This window comes from Xenopus laevis, chromosome 5S, assembly GCF_017654675.1.
Source record: "Xenopus laevis strain J_2021 chromosome 5S, Xenopus_laevis_v10.1, whole genome shotgun sequence".
Taxonomy (NCBI): Eukaryota; Metazoa; Chordata; class Amphibia; order Anura; family Pipidae; genus Xenopus; species Xenopus laevis.
In genome coordinates, this window is record NC_054380.1 from 17,547,728 (window position 1) to 17,570,503 (window position 22,776).

At 40.3% G+C, this 22,776-nt stretch overlaps 1 protein-coding gene across 3 annotated transcripts in view; it reads left to right on the forward strand.

Annotated features, from left to right (window-relative positions):
• Window positions 1–22,776, forward strand: part of lpgat1.S (lysophosphatidylglycerol acyltransferase 1 S homeolog) — a 55,008-nt gene that overhangs the window by 21,267 nt on the left and 10,965 nt on the right. For 2 of the 3 annotated variants that reach the window (XM_018264289.2, NM_001090069.1), the window contains 4 exon segments: window positions 7,046–7,164; window positions 8,403–8,498; window positions 13,213–13,486; window positions 19,280–19,406. In XM_018264289.2, the coding sequence (XP_018119778.1) occupies window positions 7,046–7,164; window positions 8,403–8,498; window positions 13,213–13,486; window positions 19,280–19,406 (616 nt within the window). 3 annotated transcript variants of the gene reach the window in all.

Below are 22,776 nucleotides of genomic sequence, written 5' to 3' on the forward strand. Positions count from 1 at the left end.
CCCTAATTTGCATGTGCAAATTCGGGTTTGGTAATCGCCCGAATCTTTCGCAAAGGAATCTTTCTGCCGAATCCAAAATAGTGGATTTGTGCATCCCTAGTCGGGAGTCAAATATTTTGCCACATTTCGCTGCGAAAAAACACCCATGTACAGTAATGTCCATTACAAATACTGAAAGAGTAAAAGTCAATGAAACGCCCATTGACAAAGTGTATAACAAATTTTTTGCAAGTTTGCAAATTTTCCGCCAAACAGGTCAGATTCGCCCATCACTATTTGGGATCACTGTGTGAGATCACAGCCGAATATCCACTGGCCTACTTTCCTAATTTAAATGATCAATGTTCTATCCAACCTTCAGAATGTATGAACCCATTGAAAAGGAATATAAAACACTGTTTAACCTTAAAGGTTATAATATATTATCCCCAACCAAAGGTGCGGGTCCGGAGGGAGATCCTGGTGCGCGCAGCCATGTTGGGGCATGAGCAAATGCTGCAACTTGCTCATTATGCGCATGCATGTGACGTCAGAAGTACATTTGTGCATGTACTGACTGACATGGCTGCTCGCACCAGGAGCTCCCTCCCAGTAAAATTGCCTAAAGCTGGCGGGGGGCAATTTGTAAAAAAAAAAAAAATCTACTGTAACCCCCACTGGAATGTAGGCTCCATTTGCCCGCACCTTTGGTTGGGGATAATATATTCAGCCAGCAGGTGCCCTTTAAAGGGAAACTATATCCAAACACCTAACATGTGACTGTAACTGTACAGCTGTTTTTATTCAGTCCGGTGGTCCCAGATTGGTGTGACTTCACTGCCTTTGGTTTATGGTTTGTACTATAGGACAGATTGGTGTCGTATCTGAGTAATTACCAGGGTGGCTTCTATGCCCGGCTAGTGCTGCCAAGGGAAAGGCCTGGAGACCTGCATCATTGGGCACCTATTGCTTAAGTGTGCAGTAGAGCAAGAAGATCAATTGCTTAGCAGCATGTGCCATCAGTGTTCTGCGTGGGCAGTGCCAGGCAACTCAGAGCTGCTCACCCAGTGCAGTTATTTTCCAGCTAATGGAAGAGCAATGTTACTTACCCTTAGTTGTACTTCTCTAAATATCCTCCTAAATGTACGAGCAGAGTGTGGGATCTGCAAGAGAAACAAGTATTGGTCATTAATCCAGAGATGCTTCTTCCCTTAGTGGTTGGATTAAAAATGTAGGGATGTACAGAATCCTGGATTTGTTTTTGGGTTCGGCTGAATCTAAGAGTCTGGCTTAACCTACTATGAACCCTGTATAACTGAAGAAATTGAGTATTTTCCCCAATGCCACAGCTTTTCTGGTGCAGAAGAAGGGTTTGGTATTCGGCCAAATCCCTAACGCTGGATTCGGGCACTCAATACTGAAAAAATGCACTCTGGATTCTGATCAGGTCTAGCTAGTGGCCTGTGTAATCGGATCATTGCCCTGTGGTCCAAATAATTGGATCAGCATGATTTGGGCCACCATATTGGTGACCCAAAGACACTTGTCATTTGGAGAGGTTGCCACTGGACTTCAGCTTTTTCAGTTCCCTGTACTCGTTATTATTATCAGATCCTTATCTCTCCCATTAGTCATGCCTTTTTAGACTGTAAGCCTGCAGGCAAGCCCATCTCCCTTATCTACACATCTGAACTTGCACTACAGCAGAAATACTGTCTAACAGTGGGTTAATGTGAGTAGTGACAATATTTAATATTATTCGGGGTGAATACGAGTTTGACGGCAGTAAAACCCTCTGTAGAGCAGCCCATTAAGGCGTTTTATTATATTTAAATCAGAAAAATATAATTTTCAGCGCTGCCTTTATTCTCCCAAAATGAATTTCATATTTCTGTACATGAATGTTGGAATGTTGTGTGTAGGTGCATCTCAATGAATGAAGCACTTTGACTGGTGTTGGTGCCCAGCTCCTGGGTGTGTAGAACGATTTTAATCATTCAGAGGCGTATGGCTCGCTGCCTCTCATTGTTCCACTAACATTTATGTCTGGGGTAACAGAGTAGGGCAACTACAGAGTTTAGGGTCTGGCCACACGGGCAGATTCAGGGAGATTAGTCACTGCGAAGAAGAGAAGATTTGTCACATGGCAACTAATCTCCCCAAACTGCTCCCATGCCTTCCCAGCCACTAAAATGTAAATCACCTGGGGGCAGGCACATGGAGTGGTTCGTTTTCCGAAGTCGCCCGAAGTTTCCTGGTGAGGCAATTATAGGCAACTTTAGAAAATGCATCACTCCATGTGCCTGCCCCCAGGCGATTACCATTTTAGCCAGGGGAAGGCAGATCGGGGAGATTACTTGCCGCGAAGAAGAGTAGATTTGTCGCTTGGCGACTAATCTCCCCGAATCTGTCTATGTGGCTAGACCCTTAGGGTTCATTTTAGTATGTTCTAGAATGTCCACTTCCTAGCAACTATCCAATTGGGCTTCATTATTTATGATTTATAGTGTTTATGACTGACCCCTTCTTAACACAAATGCTCTGTAAGGCTACACATTTATTGTTATTGCTACTTTGTATTACTACTTCTTATTTCTACTCAAACCCTCTTCTATTCATATTCCAGTATTTTATTCAAATCACTGCATGGTTGCCAGGGTAATTTGGACCCTAGCAACCGGATTGCTGAAATTGCAAACTGAAGAGTTACTGAATAAAAAGCTAAATAACTCAAAAACCAAAAATAATAATAAATGAAAACCAATTGCAAATTGTCTCGGAATATCACTCTCCACATCATACTGAGAGTTCATTTAATTTAATTTCTCAGTGAGGCAATTTAAGGCAACTATTGAAAACGCATCGCCGTGTGTGCATTAACGCAGGCAACTTTTCATTGTAGCCTATGGGGAAAAACGCTGAGGCAGTTCAGGGAGATAGTTGCTCAAAAGACGAGGCGATTAGTAGCCAGGCGACAAAATCTCCCTGAATCTCCTCGTGTGTCCTTACCCTAAAGCAAGTCTTTCGACAAACTGGGCAAAATGGTGCAAATTGCCTTCTTCTGTTGGGCAGAGCCGCCATGGTGATGAATGACCAGTCTACATATATAAGGTCTAACTGACCTGTAAGTGCCCCAGTCTGTTTTTATTTCAGCAGTCAGAACCCATACACTGAATTAAAGTGATAACCGACTGCCAGCTCCAACAGAGATCCAGTCATACGCAATTGCCACCGTGACTTCCACCGTGACTTCCCAAAGGCTGTGCTTTGTTTGGTTAAATGTCATGACATGAACTCTTGTCAAGGCTGGACAGGGCAGACCTCATGGTAACACAATTTCTAAATATTTTCCTGTTCATTAGATTAAATGTGGTAATCAAATCTCATTTGTAGATTGTGCCTTTCTGTGGTCGCTGATCTCTTTGGTAACATCTAATAGCCTTGTCAATTACAGGGGATACCTAATACTCTATATAGCATAATCCTAATGAGATATATAATGAGAAATTGGGATCTGCTAGCGACAGGTCATTTCCTCCTTTGCAGGGCTAGACTCGTGCAATCTAATGACATAGAATGGCACCCATATTGGAAGATATGTATGGTTCTTATGTGTCTGTGCATGGCCATGTTGTGAACTAGGAGATGTGAATGCAAGTCAATTATCAGATGTTCAGCTCATGCTGATACCTCTTATATCAAAAGACTATTTCTATAGGTTATGAGCAAAATTAAGGATTTTTAGTAGTAGTGTATGTGCTGAAACCTGCGGGACCCATTGATCGAGTAGGTTCGGGACAACATTTTGGGGCAAGTGGCAAACCCAGGATCCCTCAAATGTATTGTCCTGTCTCATCTCCCACAGCCATTTGTAATTTCTATACTTGCACCCCACCACCATCGGAAATGGCCAGCGAGGGCACAGTTGTATAAGTAAGCATGTCTGGCCAGGTTGGTAGAAGGCAGGTTATTGGTGCGTGTGAGTCGACCCATGCATCACCGTGTATCCGCTTGTGTTGAAGCTGTGGCTGTATCTTAGTGAACATCTAGTGATCTCACATTCACCATGGCCTCTTGCTGGTTTGGGAGTCTTAATGTGGTCAAAGACACACCGATAATACTGTAGAAAATACATTTTCGTATGATATTGGGTGCGTGTATGGTGGGAGACAGGCCGTCGGAAATTGTCAGAAGATTTGGATATCGGTCGGCTCGTCAATTGGCCCAGGAGGAAAATGGTAGCGCCCAGTTATCAGGGGCGGCAAAAAGCCGCCTTGTCTGTAAGAGAAGAATTTCTGGTTTCTAAACCAGAAATTCTGGCTCCACTAGTGATGCGGCCCCCCTTTAAGATGCTCCAATGCAAAGTTTTGTTGGGTGGTCCATCTTCATTGATATGTTAGGAAATTGATCAGATGCTGATGCACCATATTGTCAGTCGGGTTGTGGGTAAGAAATCCCTAATTCCCTGATCATGAGGGTAGTCCGCGGGTAACTCGCCTGGGAACCCGGCAAAATGTGCAGAACTGGTACCCCCATCCCCTCCTTGTTGCTGCTAAGAATTTTTTTTTACCTTTCCGGATGAATTGGCAGCAGAGTGACGTCACTTCCGATTTCAAGGATCCCGGGTCGGGTAGTGGCTCAGGGTAGGGGGATGTGTTGGATGGCAGGTCAGGTTAGAGGTCAGCGGATTTGGGTCGGGCACGGGTCCTTCAAATTGGACCTGCGCAAGACTCTACCATATCAGCCAGTCCAGCATGAATTAGAAGATGATTCTTGCTGTTACAACTGTTTTGGCCGACCTTGTATATGGCCACTTGTACAGTCAATTCAGTCTACATGCAGATCGGTTGGATACCCATAAGTATTGGCCATTGTGTGGCCACCTTTACTACTAACCATAGCACCCACTTTTTACATGTATGTCACTTTCCTCTTGATGCAAATGGCTTATATGAGGAAATATAGATTGTAAGCTCCGCTGGGTACATTGTTCGCGCTACCGTATATTGTGAAAATAGCACTGCCTGCATTACATTGCCTTACAGAATCTTACACCCCCTTCTTTTAATGCACTTGGTGTCTTTCGACATCTAAAAATAAAAGTTTTTTCAGTTTTCCGTGAGAGTCCGAGCATGCCTAGACTTGCAAGGGTTTAATAGCTATATTTATATATATATATATATATACAGCCACAGCCAGGGATTGTGGTACAATGAGGGGGTAAGCTGCAATTAGCCATCTAGTCTGCTCCTGCCAACGGGAGCCTGGAATTTTAAGTGGTGGCTTTCTTAAAGGTACACTCGTTCTCTTGGGATATAATGTCAAACTAAGTATTATGTTGTACCGTTGTATCACTGCACTAGGGTGCTGCCCATTGTATGCTGATAATATCATTTATATCCAGATGTATAGGAGATATACAGTACAACCCTCATTTTCAGGAGACCAGAGGGAAAGTTTAAAATAAGGTAGCTTTTATGTTATAGAATGGTTAATTCTAAGACATTTTTCTATTGGTCTTTATTGTTTCTTTTTTTAATTTTTTTTTTTTTTTTAAATGACTTGCCTTCCTCTTCTGACTCTTTCCAAAAATGCTCTCTAAAGTTATAAATGTATTATTATTATTGCTACTTTTTATTACTCATTTTTCTATTCTGACCCTCCCCTAATTATATTCCAGTCTCTTATTCAAACCATTGTATGGATGCTAGGGTAATTTGGACCCTAGCAACCAGACTACTGCAATTGCAAACTGGAGAGCTGCTGAATAAAAAGCCAAATAACTCAAAAACCACAAATAATCAAAAATGAAAACCACTGCAATTTGTTTTAAAATATCACTCTCTCTCTACATCACACTAAAAGTTAATTCAAAGATGAACAGTGTTTTAAAGGTTGAAAGTTAACTTTTAGTATGTAGGGGGCTGATATTCTTAGTCAGTTTGCAATTGGTTTTAATTTTTTATTAATTGTGGGTTTTTTTTCAGTTATTTAGCTTTTTATTCAAGAGCTCTCCAGTTTGCAGTTTCAGCAATCTGGTTTCTATGGTCCAAATTACCCTAGCAACCTCTTTGAATAAGAGCCTGGAATATGAATAGGAGAGGCCTAAATAGAAAGATCAATAATGAAAAGTATCTGTAGCATCTGTTTTTAGATGGGGTCAGTGACCCCCATTTGAAAGCCGTCAGAAGAAAAAGGTAAATAATTAAACTTTAAAAAAAAAAAAAAAACATAACGAAGACCAATTGAAAAGTTACTTAGAACTGGCCATTCTATAACATAACAAAAGTTAACTTTAAGGTGAACCACCCCTTTAATATGTAGGTAGGGTCACAAAAAAAAATGTAAAATGAGGGAAAGATTAGTTAAGTTTTATTGTACAGGAATAGGATCAATTATGCAGAAAGCTCCAAATTATTTGTAGTTCATCTCCCATAGGCTTCCTTTTAATCAAATAATTCAGTTTTTTTAAATTGATTTCCTTTTTCTCTGTAATAATAACAGTCGCTTGTACTGGATCCAAACTAAGATATAATTAATCCTTATTGGAAGCAGAACCGGCCTATTGAGTTTATTTCATGTTGAAGGTTTTTTTAGTAGACTTTTGATTGTGGAGATCCAAATTACCGTAAAACCACTCCACACAAAAACTCCGGTCTTCAGCTTTCTGGCTAAAAGGTCCCATACCTGTACTAAAAAAGTTTTATATGTTTAATAATCGCTAAAGAATGGACGTCAGATTAATTCCAAACTTACAGTAGGCATCCCATTTACTCTGCCCATATCTGTGCAGCTCTCCCATTAGATAATGTTGTTTTTTATTGGTTAGAATGGGGCCACATACATGATTTATTAGCAGCAGCCAGATGCACTGCTGTTTCCCAGATGGACATTTTGGTAAATGCTATTTTTTTTTTTTTTGGCCTTCAGTAAACATTGAACCTTTCCGGATCAGCATCTAAGTTAATCAGGCACAGCAGGCAGGCTTTTAGTTATTACTGGCCAGTAGCCACTGTTATAAATTGCCAAACTGAAATTAATGTCCGGATCTCTCTTGCAATTGCAGTTGTTGAATGGGGAGATGATGTCCATTCGATTTCAGAAGATGAAGCGGTGATGTTGGTGAACCATCAATCAACAGGAGATGTCTGCACCCTCATGATGTGCCTTCAGGACAAGGGAATGGTATGGTTGCATTTTTTGGATCCTTGTTGAGTTGACATGTTCCTTTTTAAAGGAGTATGAGATATATAGATATACATATATAGATATATAGATATATAGATATATATATATATATATATATATATATATATAGATATATATATATATACCGGTAAATGCTCACACTCTAATCCAGTCTTAGGTTACTGTGGGTGCTGGGTCAAAATTCAAGCATGTAGCAATAAGACAAGGACCCAAACTCCAATTTTCAGTGAAGAAAATTTATATTTATTCCTACTTGTGCATCCAACGTTTCGGCCCATGCCTGGGCCTTTATCAAGGATCGTTGGATGCACAAGTATGAATAAATATTAATTTTCTTCACTGAACATTGGAGTGCAGGTCCCTGTCTAATTGCTAAAGACGGCTCATGTGACTGGGCCGAAACGTTGAATAAACGACCAACTTATTTTCTCACTCAAGTCCTGTGTGTGCGGACCCTTTTTGTTACTTCCTATATATATATATATATATAAAACTGGTCCCATACTTGAACTGCATTTCTTTGCTTTATAATCTGAATCCTTGAGGTACTAATTAGCCATAGTAATTCTTATATCTGCATTGGTAGCTATTGGCATCTCTGTAAAGACAATACAGTGAAACGCGGAATCAATGTAATGTATTGGAAGATATATGAGGAAGAGCTGATACAGGCAGAGACATAACAAGTGAATTAGTGGCTAGACAGGGAGAGTCTGGCCGCCCGCTAGAAGGCATTTATTGCTCCGTGAAAAAGAAATGGGTTGGAGCCCCCTTTTATAAGAATGTGCACTTTAAAGGTCACCGGCAATAAACAAAGCAGTGTCACACATGTGGAAGGAATTCACTCAATCTTCACAAAGTCAGAATCCACTTATAACATTGGAGGAGACACTGGCACATACTGAAAGGTTAAGTTCACCTTAAAATATTGATCTTTTTTTTTTATAGTGCCAATAAAACGTTGAATTATGTTCAGAAACCACTGCTCATGTGTCAGCCACTGGCATTGAGAGGGTGGAGGTGAAATCAGAGGAAAAGAATGTATTGATGGAGCACATAAACCAATCAGATTTCTTTCTTTCATTATTCAGAATTTAATCTCATATCCATAGGGAACTTTGCACTAGTTCAGCTTTGTTTGTAATCATGAAATCCATCATAAGCTTAAAGGCAGGAGCTTCACTTTACTAGTAACGTTTCTTTCTCTGTTGCAGGTTGTACGACAGATGATGTGGCTTATGGACCATATATTTAAATATACAAATTTTGGTATTGTATCGCTAGTACACGGAGATTTCTTTATTCGACAGGTAAGGCTACAGAGAGCGTAATAACCATAACTGGTCAAATGTATGCTAATGATCGTCGTACATATGGGTAAATCTGGCTTAAGCTGGCCTTAAAGTGATACTGAAACTAAAAAACTACTTTTTAAAATATGAATGTATGTTAAAAGTTACCTACAGGTCATGTTGATGGTTTTTTGCTGAGAGGTTTGTTTTTGTAAGCAGTTGTTAGTTGAAGTTTCTAAACCTGACTCTTTTGCCAACCTGACTGTCCCATCTCAACCTGACAGTTAAAGTTTATAATGCTAACAGACTCCTGCTGCACAAATATGTCGCTAAACAAGCGGATCTCTACCTGATATGCCCACATTGAGGTGGTCGATATTGGACTGATCCAATCGTGTATCCTAGGGCCCAACGATTGGATCATAATGTAGGACTATAGGCGGTCGGATCGCTGGACCGCATCAACGGACAGATTCGGTCCTCGATCCAAGGGATTTTTAAACCTGCCGATCGATATCTGGCCGACTTTCAGCCAAATATAGATCGGGGGAAGCCAGTTGGAGGGCCCCATAAACAGGCTAATAAGCTGCGACTCAGTCTGTCGACAGATTTTATTGGCCCATGTATGGCCACCTTTAGACATGCAGACTTTATTCTTTGTGCAATGAAAGATCATTTGTTTCAATCTAACAATATACAACTTACCATTAAATGAATAGGAAAATGACAAATCAGACAATGTTCTGGCCATTAATTGACAGACCTCAATCAGTCGCCCCATGATAACGTCAGATAGGCAATACATGCAGAGATACTATCATTAGCCAATATCAATCTTCTAACCTGTCCTATTGACTAAACGGCCAATCGATGTGGTACGAAAGTGTTGGGACCATTATTTTGAGTCTACAGACAGTCCGAAAATCACTTTGTACGACTATTTATTAGCGTCTATGGGCAGCTTTAATCTCAGGAAATATGAAATGAGGCAATTTCCCACCATTAAGCCAGATCACCACTATTCATAGGTTTTACTTGCAGTAGTCGTAGGGGGTAATTTATTAAGGCATGTTTTTTTTGCAATAAAAAAATACTTTTTTTTCATGATTTATTATACCCCGAAGCTGTTCCAAAAACCTGCCAAATTCATGTAAAAGTCAATGGCAGATGTCCCCTTTACCATTTGAAGATGTTTTAAAACCTCACAAAATGTTTCGAGTTCTCACGGTTTGACACTTCGAAAACTCAAATTTTTGTGTCAAACTCCAAAAATTCTGTTTTTTTGCTTAACAATGCAAAAAAGTTGTGGTTTTTCCCGAAATAAGGGGAAATTGTAGATTCTAGTTTGGTCTGACTTGGTCTGACTTTTTTTATTTAAAAAATTAGAAAAATTCAGATTTTGATAAACAACCCCCTTAATGATATACTATGGAAAGTCTTTTTTTGGGAGATTTGTCAGCCACTGTAGTGCAGATGTAACTGCAGCAACAAATCTCCCTGTGTGACGTGGCCCTAACGGTCAGAACGTACAGGGAGATTCGGGGGAAATTAGTTGCCCGGCGATAAATCTCCTCTTCTTCGGGGCAGCTAATCTCCCTGAACTGCCTCTCCTGCCTTCCCGTCAACTTAAATGTAAATTGCCGGCAGGATAGCACTTGGAGCGATTCGTTTTCCGAAGTCGACTTCGGGCGACTTCGGAAATCTGCCTGTGTGCCCTGACCCTAAAAAGGGGATTGTGACACGTTGCAGTGCTAGTCACTTCTTGCAGTGGCCCCTCTACATTTCTCTGCTTCCCCGCAGCTCCTGATTTGTAACCTGCGTCAGTCACCAACACTGCTTCAAGCAGAGCGGACAAAAATAGGATTGAGGACAAATTCAAACCGTATTTCAGCCTAATAGGATTTCACCCTGCCACCCCAATCCCAGTGTCACTCGCATGGCTGCTCGACATGAAACTGTGTCGGTGACTTAACACGGTCTAGTAACTGGCGGCTAGAGAAGGCAGAGGAAGGCGTGGGGGAGGGGGATAGCTTTTGTAAGGAGAGATTAGGCCTGTGCAGGTTTAAATTAGCATGGTGACATCTTCCTGTTAAAACCTTGAATGTGTAACTATCCCTTTAAAGGAATTGTTCTGTATAAAAATAAAAACTGGGTAAATATTTAGCCAAAAATGTAATGTATAAAGACTGCAGTGATTGGATGTCTAACATAATAGTCAGATAACTACTTCCTGCTTTTCAGCTCTCTTGCTTTCCGCTGATTGGTTACCAGGCAATAACCAATCAGTGACTTGAGGGGGGGGCACATAGGTCATATCTGTTGCTTTTGAATCTGAGCTGAATGCTGAGGATCAATTGCAAACTCACTTAAGTTATGTCCTATATGGCCCCCCTTATAGTCACTGACTAACTCAGAGTTAGAGAGCTGAAAAGCAGGAAGTAGAGTTCTGGCTGTTATGTTACACATCCAGTCACTCCAGCCTTTATACATTACGTTTCTATATTAGAAACATTTTTTATTATGCACAGCCTATCTATTTACCCAGTTTTTATTTGTACATTGATCTGTTCCTTTAAAGCAAAGGTCTATGGATAAGCTCTATGGAAAAGTGGCAGCAACCAGACAACTTTTGCTTGTTAAAGGGAATCCAGTATATAAGTGCTGTTGTTAGTGTCATAATTTGACTAATAATTTACATCTTTGAGCCTATTGGGAAAACCTACGGCTTATTCCGAACACAGAACATTTTTAGGCTATCACAAAAAAAGGCTATATGGAAAATCAGTTGCTTCTGTTATGGAGCCTTCTATTTGTAACACCTTTTTATTTGGTTGTGGCTCCTTAAAAACAAATATAACATCAGTTATACCAACGAGTGAAGCAGACGGAAGACACGGGGAAGCAGTTTGGGGAGTTCAGTCGCCCCAAAGAAGAGGCAATTCGTCCCCGGGTGACTAAATCTCCCCGAATCTCCAGGTGCGCCCTTACAACTTCAGTCAACTTCGGAAACCGAAACATCGCGAGTGCATTGGCGCAGGCGTTTTTTTTCATTAAAGCAGACAGAAGACACGGGGAAGCAGTTCGGGGAAATTAGTTGCCCCCAAAGAAGAGGCGATTAGTCGCTGGGGTGACTAAATCTCCCCTAATCTCCAGGTGTGCCGTTACCCTAAGAGTAACAAAATATTGCCTTCAATGCTCTCTGTTTTACTCTTAGAAGCGCTTAAAAATGTATCCATCCCCCATACACACTCCATTATCAGCATGTTTCTGGCCCTAAGCTTTTGGGAGTTTTGCATAATTAATATAATTAACGCTTGAAGGATATTTCAGATTTGCAACGCTACACTAATTACAAATTTAAAAGCAAATAACCTTGGAGGAAAACAAATGTCCTTGGCCATCATCTGGCTTGAAACGCAGCAGAGGGAATGAAATATGTAATATGTGTGTTTTCCTTTGAATAGTACAAAGCACAAACTTTACTTTGAGGCTCCTCCATGATTAATTACAAGCGTTGATGAGATCTAATCTCTCTCTCACTCTTTTGCTGCCAGAGAATATCCAGATTAGGTTTCTTGATTTTGGATCCTGTATCAGCAAATGTCACAATGAATAAACGTTTTCAGGCGGCTGTATGGGAAATCCTAGCACAAATACACTATCCAAGACTCTTGTTTTTGTCACTGATTTTAAAAAAAAACAAAAAAAAAACCTATGTGATTTGTCTCCAGTTAACTTAAAAAAGGGATACAATACTGAAAGGTTTTAGGTTGTTTTTTTTGTTTTTTTTTTTAACACCAAAATATTCTTGTTTTAAGATTTCTGCAGTCTATGTTGGCATCATAATCTGCATTTGTAGTAGAAGTTTTGTAGTCCTCATTGACTGGTCTTACGTGAAAGTGCTAACATGTACCAGACAGCCAACAGGTTATGGATCAGCATTAAATCTTGAAAATTGTGAGCGGGGGCCTATTTCCTTTTAGGAGCTATTAAGTTGGATTGCAATAAATCACAGTGGTTCCATCTGTATCAAAACACATGTAGCAAACAAAGATGTTGCTCATTTGTCAACAGCCATATGTTGCTCTCCACATATCTTAGTCCAAAGGTGGCTTTACACAGGGAGAACCGCTCGTTTGATGTGGCCAAACGAGTGGATCTCTCCCCGATATGCCTACATTGAGATGGGTAATAGGCTGATAATATCGGGCATTCTAATCAGAATGGAGGCCGTACGGGTGGTCGGATCGCGGGACCACATCAACGAAAAGATGCGGGCGTGATCTGACGGGATTTTTTTCTCTGCCCAACTTTCGACCAGATATCGATCAGGGACGCCCGTCGGATGTCCCCGCACACGGGCCAGTAAGCTGGCAACTTTTATTAGCCTATGTATGTGGCCTTCAAGTGGATGTATCTACAAGAATATATCCCTGCTAGGGTGGGACCTCTTCCATAGTCTGTGCTAAAACCAGAGAGAACTTTAAAAATACTGTTCCCACCTATAACCTTTTACTATGCCCATACAGTAAAATACTTCTAAATTCCTGTATTTTAGAACATTCCATATATATTTATCTTGAAACATTCTAATAACTTAATTGTTCTGGTTCCAATGTAATTGGTCAGTGGGCTTTTATGTCCATAGGAGACCCTTTCCATATTCTTGGAAAGTGAGACATGAGACCGTTCCTTATCTAATCCCTCTCTCTCTCCTTGGATCTGATTGCAGGGCAAAGCCTATCGTGATCAACAGCTTGTGTTGCTCAAAGACCATCTTGAGAAATACTACAGGAGCCGGGATCGTAAATGGATCATTTTGTTCCCAGAAGGAGGCTTTCTCAGGAAAAGAAGGGAAACCAGTCAGTTGTATGCCAAGAAAAATAGCCTTCCGCATATTACCCACGTTACCCTGCCAAGACTGGGAGCTACGCAAATTATACTGAATACACTACTTGCTCAGCAGGAAAATGGAACCCCTGCAGCAGGAAACACAGAGGTAAAAGGTAAGGGTTCAGCAGCCTAAAGCAATTGCAGTGCAGGACTAGTACACCCAGCTGTTATTGGTGGTGACATTGTAGGTCTGTAGCTGGGGCTTTATAGGTTGCCCATTTGTATTCTTAGGATACATTTGTGTTTGGTGCATGCAATACTGAATTATGGTTGCGTTTTCTCACTCTCTGTAGAGCACCCACTCAGTGTTTGCTCTACAGAAAACGCACCCATAATTCAGTATTGCATGCACCAAACACAAAGGAATTGTAAAGTCACAAAAAATGTTCTACAGAGCAAACACTACAAAGCAAACAAAACCGCAACACTATATAAAAATATGTTACCTTGTAAAAATCACATTGCTTATAAAACACAAAATGACGCAGGATATATCTAAATCTTAATATTAGTAAAGGTGTATAGATCTGTTGGAGAGAATATTAATTACAAAACTGAGCTAAACAAAATCAGAATTGTCGGTTTTGTTACCCATATCACCCTTTTAAAAACCTCACCTTTCTTGGGAACTGTTCCCTGACATCTGCTCCTTAAAGGGGTTGTTCACCTTCAATGTACAAATCTTATGAAACCACTAACAATGCTCTCAATGTGTTAGAAAAACCATTTTCCATAACGAAAAGAAAAAATGCCATTGTAAAAGCTAATTTTTATACCTATTAACTCAGTCCTTCTCCTGTCTCTCAGACCAGTTTTCTGAAGTGATGGGAGTGGCCTATTTTGAACCTGACACACCAAGAACTTCCTATATGATGACATCATCATGCCCAGGCTTTGCCCTTACTTGTTTCCTATTGGATGTTGATACTGCCCTCCTCCTAGTAATTTATTGGGTGCTTGTGAACTGTAACCGGTCACATAATTTGAATGGTCATTGGTTGATTATCCAATTGTAATGGCAGAGGTTAACAGACACAGCATATAAACAAACCTGCCTTGCAACAAACAATCACACAGCCATGCAGACAAATACTGCAGAAAAGGAAGGAGCAACATTGTTTGGCAACCTTTGGCATTAAGCATAATGTCAGTTATTTACAAAATTGCAACAAAACCAGCACTGACTTGCTTAGAAACATATGTAACTTACACATCTAGCAGGGACAGTAGGGTTGCCACCTCTCCCTTTTAAAACCAAACACATATGAAATCCACAGGCTGCATGGCTAATTATCAACTCATTTAGATGCTGCAGACTGAACTGATTTCTGTGCAGCCATGTATCATGCATCTAAATGAATTGCTAATTAGCCATGCAGGCTGTGGATTTCATGTGTGTTTGGTTTTAAAAGGGTGAGGTGGCAGCCCTAAGTGACAGGCAGAGCAGTGATGAGGGCAGGTACGTTTTTTGAACATTTTGTGCGCTCTCCCGGGGGGGGGGGGGGGCGGTAATTTACCTAAGAAAACGATACCTTTTTTAAGTGTTCCACTTCTGGAACAAGATTTAGAGCTCTAAATACCAAAAAATGAAAAAGTTATATTTTTCATGATATATCTATACCAGAAAAATATTTTACCTTTTTTATGAGGTAAATACACAAAATAATACATGGACCTCCCCCCCCCCTAAAAAAAATAATATATTTCTGGAAAGTACAAGTGTCATCTCCCATAGTAGCCATTATAATCCAATAATTCAAATTTTTTAAAATGATTTCTTTTTCCTGTGTAATAATAAAACAGTAGTGTGTACTTGATCCCAACTAAGATATAATTAATCCTTATTGGAAGCAAAACCAGCCTATTGGCTTTATTTAGTGTTTACACCATTTTCTAGTACTAAGATCCAAATTACAGAAAAGCTCTGCTATCCGGAAGACCCCAGGTCGCAAGCATTCTGTATAACAGATGCCATACCTGTACTTTGTACTTGATCCCAACTAAGATATAATTCATCCTTATTGGAAGCAAAACGAGCCTATTGGGTTTATTTAATGTTTACATGATTTTCTAGTAGACTTAAGGTATGAAGATCCAAATTATGGAAAGATCCATTATCCAGAAAACTCCAGGTCCCGAGCACCTTGATCCCCCCATCTGCACAGTTGAAGTCTCTGCAGCACACAGCCCACACTCCTGAGTTTCTCTTCAGTACCTGAATGCTGCTCAAATTCCCCAGCACAGGAAGCAGTGGCAGATTGACAGCAGACATAGCCAATAGGAGTTAAGTTAGCTGCCAGTACAATGTGTGATGTCATATAAGGAAGAGGAAGTGAACACTGTAGTGTTTTTGGGGGTCAGTGACCCCCTCCCAGCACAGGGTCTGTGTGGAACTGAAGGATTAGTTCAGGGACACTTCTGAGGTGAATATCTCTTGAACTGTACTTTTTCTGTTAACTATTTCTATGGAAAAGTTTGTTCTATTCATGTGAACTGTTAGATTTGTCAATTTGTTACAAAGGTGAACAACCCCTTTAAAGCGATACTGTCATGTTTTTTTCAAACTGCATCAGTTAATAGTGCTGCTCCAGCAGAACTCTGCACTGAAATCCGTTTTTCATGAGAGCAAACAGATTTTTAAATATTTAATTTTATAATCTGACATGGGGCTTGTCACAAAAACGACTCACTCAACCACACTTAACTCTTGGGTTTGGCTACAAGGGGTTACAATCAGTCTCTCAATCACCTTACACACAGGTTAGACTAACATCAGACACCCCAAAAACACACCAACACCCACAAAGTTCATTCGCTGCCACCATCTATCATTAACAGGCGATAGAAACCTGATATGACTATTCCTATGCATGAGGTAGGAGTGCCCAGGAACATGTCATTTATGACCCCCTGCAGGGGGTTTGCTACTCTCAGGCAATATTCCCCAATACCCCTTAATATAATATGGGTACTTGCCAGTACCCAATACTATAATAAAAACATGGGCAGGCTGTGATCCATATGTGGGCAAGAAGAACAATACCAAACACTAATAGGTTCCCACTTTCCAGTTCCAGTCCAGGAAGCATGTGACCTCCTCATAACCAATATGTAAGTTATGAGGTTGTGAATCCTATGACACAAGAGATATGGATACTTTCCTATAATCCATAATTTTTACTAGCTATCCCCCCCTGCTGCTCTAGGTCCACAGCTCTGTTCTTTGATCAGCCGATCAAAGAACAGACTGGCCCAGCTTCCTTGCCCAAATGGTGTGGCTCCAGACCGTCTCAGATAACAAATATGGATGTCACCTTTCCACAGCCCCCTGGTGAGATATACAATTAAGGGTCTTTGTGTGAGCCTGAGACTGAGTAATTAAAGTATTAACTTTTAAAATGCCAGTGCAAGGTGGCCCTGGCATGACAGGGCTAGACATATTGTCAGTTTCCCAGGTGCCCCTATTCATGTGCTCTGATAAACTTCAGTTTCTCTCTTTACTGCTGCACTGCAAGTTGGAGCGATTTCGCTGTCCTCCCTTCCCCCCAGCAGCCCATCAGTAGAACAATGGGAAGGTAACAAGATAACAGCTCCCTAATAGATATAACAACAGCACTCAATAGTAAAAGTCCACGTCCCACTGTGACTCCGTCAGTTGAGTAGGAGAAACAATAGCCTGTCAGAAAGCAGTTCCATAGTGCAGCACTGGCTCTTTCTGAAAGCACATGGCCAGGCTAAATTACCTGAGATGCACCTACACACCAATATTACAACTAAAAAACTGTTTCACTAAATGACACAGATCAAATAGTGTTTTTGCACTTTACAAGATCATTACTCAATAAAACCCAGGCTGGTGCAATTGGCAGGGAAGGATTAAATGTTAATTCAATAGAAATGGTTGGGTTTCCATTGTCTGTAAGGTTAATGAAGAGCACTGAGCCAAAATAAAAGCCCTTTCCAACTGGTCCTTTTCTCTGAAATATTAATGCCCTGGGCTTAATGCTTAAATTTTAATAGCTGGTACAGTACTTAGGTCGCTGAGAAATAAGCTTTGAGGATGTTCCACAGGGAAAGCCCACAAGTCGGTGTTTGTTTAGAGGAGACTGCCAGGATACTGATTGATTGGAGGATAGGGTAATAGCATGGTTACGGCTACTAAAGATAATTGCCCAGTGCTCACAATAACAACTTGTGGCCGGCAACTGTGCCAAACACCTAGTTATAAAGCACTGGTATCTTGTATTTGAGTTAATCATCAGTGGGGCTAGCATTTCTTGCCTTACCAGCATATGTTAGCATAATTGGAGTAGTTGCTGACCATCAAGCTGTCACACTGGGCGTTTCGGGGAGATTTAGTCGCCTGGCGACTAATCTCCCAGAACGCCTTCCCTCACTCTTGCACTGGCTAAAATGAAAAATCGCAGGAGCTAAGCACACGCAGCGATTTGTTTTCCGAAGTCGCCTGAAGTTGCCTCACAAGGAAACTTAGGGCGACTTCAGAAAACGAATCGCCGTGTGTGCTTACCGTCGGCGATTTTTAATTTTAGCCAGCGCAAGAGTGAGGGAAGGTATTCGGGGAAATTGGTCGCCGCAAAGACGAGGCGATTAATCGCCAGGCGACTAAATCTCCCCGAAACGCGTGTGACCTTACCCTAAAGAATACTTAAATTAATGTGAAATTGCTTAAACACATTTGTAGTTTTATCTTTGTTTAATTTTTTTTCAGTTTCAGAGCTACTGAAGCTTTTATTAACAGCAAATATAATTCCATTTGCTACAACAGCGCCACCTGCAGTTCCTGTATTTGTACAGTCAAAGACAAATACCTTCAGAAGGAAAACAGAGTAGTGTTCTGATGTTGCTTTACTCAGGAAAGAGCTCAGAAGCCTCAGGTGCCCTTTCCCATTTCTTTCCTGAGCAGAACAAGATCAGAACTCTTCTCTGTTTTCCTTCTGATGGTATTTGTCTTTGACTGTACAGTTACAGGAACTGACCAGCAGGTAGCACTGTTGTAAGTAAATTAAATACATAGGCAGTTAAAGGGGGAACTATGGCGAAAATGAAAATGTAATATTAGTTCTGCATACTGAAATAAGAAACTTTCTATATATAATCAATTAAAAACTCTGTACTGTTTCTGAAATAATCACGTGTATCTTTTTTTTTCATGAGTTGGGTGTTAGATGAATGAGCCAATATATATTTTAGGGGGGCTCCTTTTACCTAGAAGATGTATTAAAGCTCACTCTAGTAAAATGACCAGACATCAAGTCTCTCTACATGCAGGATTTGTCCAAAAGGCAGTTATTTTGTTTGTACTGGAATCAGTTATTTGAGTGAGCTCTAATACATCTGCTAGGAAAGGAAGCCCCCCCCCATTAGATATATTGGATCATTCACCTGACATCCAACTGCTGCATGAAGATAGAATGAAGAGAAACAGATGCTGAGAGAGGAATAGTGAAAATAAACTTGTATATTTCAGAAACAATGCAGAATTTTTAATTGATTGTATTTTTGTTACATCCGTATGAGGAAGATTATATTAAATTTTCATTTTTCGTGGTAGTTCCCTTTTAATAAAAACAAAATAAAGTCATTTGAATTGCAAACGTGCTTCAAAAAGCACCCTGAGCTATTTTACAGTACATTCTTTAAAGGTTTACTCTGCTGTATTTAGCAGTGACAATGGGTGCAGATCCCTCCTATTCATGTTGTGTTCCTCTATTTAGTCAATCATGTGGGTGCCTATTCAATCCCTTATGCATAAGAGGTCTCTGGATTAGGCAAGTAATTGACCCGAGTGCTGTTTGCATTGTGAAACTTGAGAGCTGAAGGATGCTAAGTATATCTTGTTTAAAATCTGATATAACACTCAAACTTTTTTTTTTTTTTTTTTGCAGAAAGAAAACAAAAAGGCCTGCAGTGGGTGATAGATACAACCATCGGCTACCCTAATGCCCACCCCATTGACATCCAAACCTGGATTCTGGGCTACAGGCAACCCACAGTCACACATGTCTATTACAGGTAGGATGCAATTCTATTGGTTGCTTTGCTTCCTAACTGACGGGGAAGATAGATTGGAAAACATTAAGCGGATCAGCATACAGTATATACCCCATATATTCACCACACATATACCCACTACAGTACACTAAAATCTGGTTTGCAATTCTTGTGACTCTTGTAGTTGGCAACAGCTTGAAGGTCCTTGGTTAGACATCCCTGAAATTTTGCCTTCATAGTATTGAGATGTATTAGATCTATCATTTAGCTTACACTTGCCAAGCCTCAGACTCTACATTTCCCATGATGTGGGCAGCAGTGAGCTGGCATCTGAGCCAATAGGCTACTTACTCTGATACATTTCAAAGGGGGGCGCAGGTTTTTATTATGTGGCTGACTCCCCTAATTAAGTGCTGAGGAATAGTTGTCATGTGCACTACCATTATCAACATGATGTCTCAGCATCAGGGAAAAGGGTTTCAGGCCACATATGTGGTCTGCTAGATGTATTAGACCTCACTCTATTAAAATCCCCAGACATCATGTCTCTCTACATGCAGGATTTGTACAAAAAGGCAGTTATTTTGTTAGATTTTGTACTGGAATTAGTAGAGTGAGCTCTAAAACATCTGCTAGGAAAGGAAGCTCCCCCCCCCTATAAGAAATGTTGGATCTAGAATATCTGACACCCAACTGCTGAATGAAGAGAGAGGAATAGTGAACATAAACTTGATTATTTTGGAAACAATGCAGAATTTTTAACCGATTGTATTTAGAAAGTTTCTCATTTCAGTATGAGAGAGCTTATATTGCATTTTCATTTTCACAATAGTTCCTCTTTGACATGCACAGAAAAATCAAAATGGCATTGCTGAAAAGGCTCCGGACATCATCACCAGCAACTATATTCTAATAATACTGTCATTCCCTCTACATAAACGAAGTATTCCTTGGAGCAGTTTGTCTTCATAGGCTTCTTTAGAATTGCAAAATTAGAATGACCTACTTGTTGAGTTTACAGTCAGGCTTCAGCCTTTCCCTTCCTTTCAAGCAAAAAGCCTTTAGTGAGAATAAGAGGTAATTTTAATATCCGCACATGCTTTATGTTTATGTTGAATGAAAGCTAGAGCTAAAGAACACAATCTTTTTGCATTGAAGTGTCCTAGAACAATTGGAAAACGGCCAGTTGCCTATCCCTTATTCTATGGAACAATTAAAAAGTGTTATTTAGAGGAGAAGGAAAGGTTAAAACTAAGTAAGCCTTATCAGAAAGGTTCACCTAAATACACCAGGAAACCCTCAAAGTAATGCTGCTCTGAGTCCTCTGCCAAAAGAAACACAGCATTTCTTTCCTTCTATTGTGTACACATGGGCTTCTCTATCAGACTTCCTTCAGCTTAAACCGCCTTGTCCTGAGCGTGAGCATGCTCAGTTTGCTCCTCTCTCCCCCCTCCCTTCTCTACTGTAATCTGAGCCCAGATCTATGAGTGAGCAGGGAGAGACTCAGGCAGGAAGTGATGTCACACCAAGCTAATACTGCAGCTGCTATCCTAAACAAACAGAAAGCTTCTAGAACTGTTTACTCAGGCATGGTAAAACATTCTACAGAATAAATATAACATTCTAGCTTGCACTATTACAGCTAATCTATTGGCAATAAAATGCCTCTGTAGCTTTCCTTCTCCTTTAAAGGGATACTGTTATGGGGAAAAAATATTTTTGTAAAATGAATCAGTTAATAGTGCTGCTCCAGCAGAATTCTGCACTGAAATCCATTTCTCAAAAGAGCAAACAGATTTTTTTACGGTATATTCAATTTTAAAAACTGACATGGGGCTAGACATTTTGTCAATTTCCCAGCTGCCCCTGGTCATGTGACTTGTAACTGAATGTGTCTCAGTGGGACAAGGGATTTTACTATTGAGTGTTGTTCTTAGATCTACCAGGCAGCTGTTATCTTGTGTTAGGGAGCGGTTATCTTGTGTTAGGGAGCGGTTATCTGGTTACCTTCCCATTGTTCGTTGTTTGGCTGCTGGGGGGGGGAGGGAAGGGGTGATATCACTCCAACTTGCAGTACAGCAGTAAAGAGTGATTGAAGTTTATCAGAGCACAAGTCACATGACTGGGGGCAATTGGAAAACTGACAATATGTCTAGCTCCATGTCAGATTTCAAAATTGAATATAAAAAAATCTGTTTGCTCTTTTGAGAAATGGATTTCAGTGCAGAATTCTGCTGGAGTAGCACTATTAACTGATTCATTTAAATAAAAAAAAAAAAAATTCTCACAACAGTATCCCTTTAAGTGAAACATAATAATAATGAAATCCCTTTAAAGTGGAACTGTAGGACAGTAGCTTTATTTTCAGTGCAAATGTGGTGTAACTGGGTGATTTATTTTCATGGCTACAAGCAGGTTTAGCAATGTCACCACAATGGGCTGGATCAGGGCTTCCAAGCCACAAGACCTCGTCGCTATACGCAGGCAAATGGACAAAATCTTTAAAAAGAAGATTCAAGTGATGAAGGCTGAACAAGGAAGCTTCAAAAACCAATCAGGGCAAAGTAATGCCAGAATAATTGGATTAGAGAAATCTCTGACTAAGACATTGATTTCTCTGTGTTATTGTTACAGTAGTGGTGCAGCTACGGGTAGATAAAGCGGAGAATTCCATTACAGTGGAGGCAATATGGAGCATTTGTACAGGCAGGATGAGCTGGAACTTGTCTCCCCAAGGAAAATCTTGCCAGGCAGCACTCGGGATCTTCATAGAGACACAACTGCTGAGCATTGTCACTCGCAACAATAATGTTTCTTTCTGGAAACCTTTTTTCTGGGTAGATAGGTTAAGACCGTTTCCTATTTTTCCGGTCAGAAGTCTGGTCATGGCTCCCTGCTTTGATGCACTATAATATCACTATTATTATTCAATCTTTGTATAACGCTAACGTATTTCACGGTGCAGAGATTAGTACTTCACATCAGTTCATGCCCCAATGGAGTTTACTGTCTAGGTCCCTATCAAGTGCATAGACTCTTAAGTTCGAATTGATCAATTTTTAACCTGCCTGTATTAGATTGAAGGAGAACACGCACAATCATAGGGGAAAGTACAAGCTCCTTGCAGATAGTGTCGTGGTTGGAATTGAACCTAGGACCCTAGCCTGTTAAGGTAGCAGTGCTACGTAATGTGCTGCTTAAAGGGATTCTGTCATGATTTTTATGGTGTTGTTTTTATGTCTAAATTACACTGTTTACACTGCAAATAATTCACTCTACCATATAAAATTTCATTCCTAACCCAACAAGTGTATTTTTTTTTTTTTAGTTATAATATTGGTGTGTAGGTGCATCTCAGGTCATTTTGCCTGGTCATGTGCTTTCAGAAAGA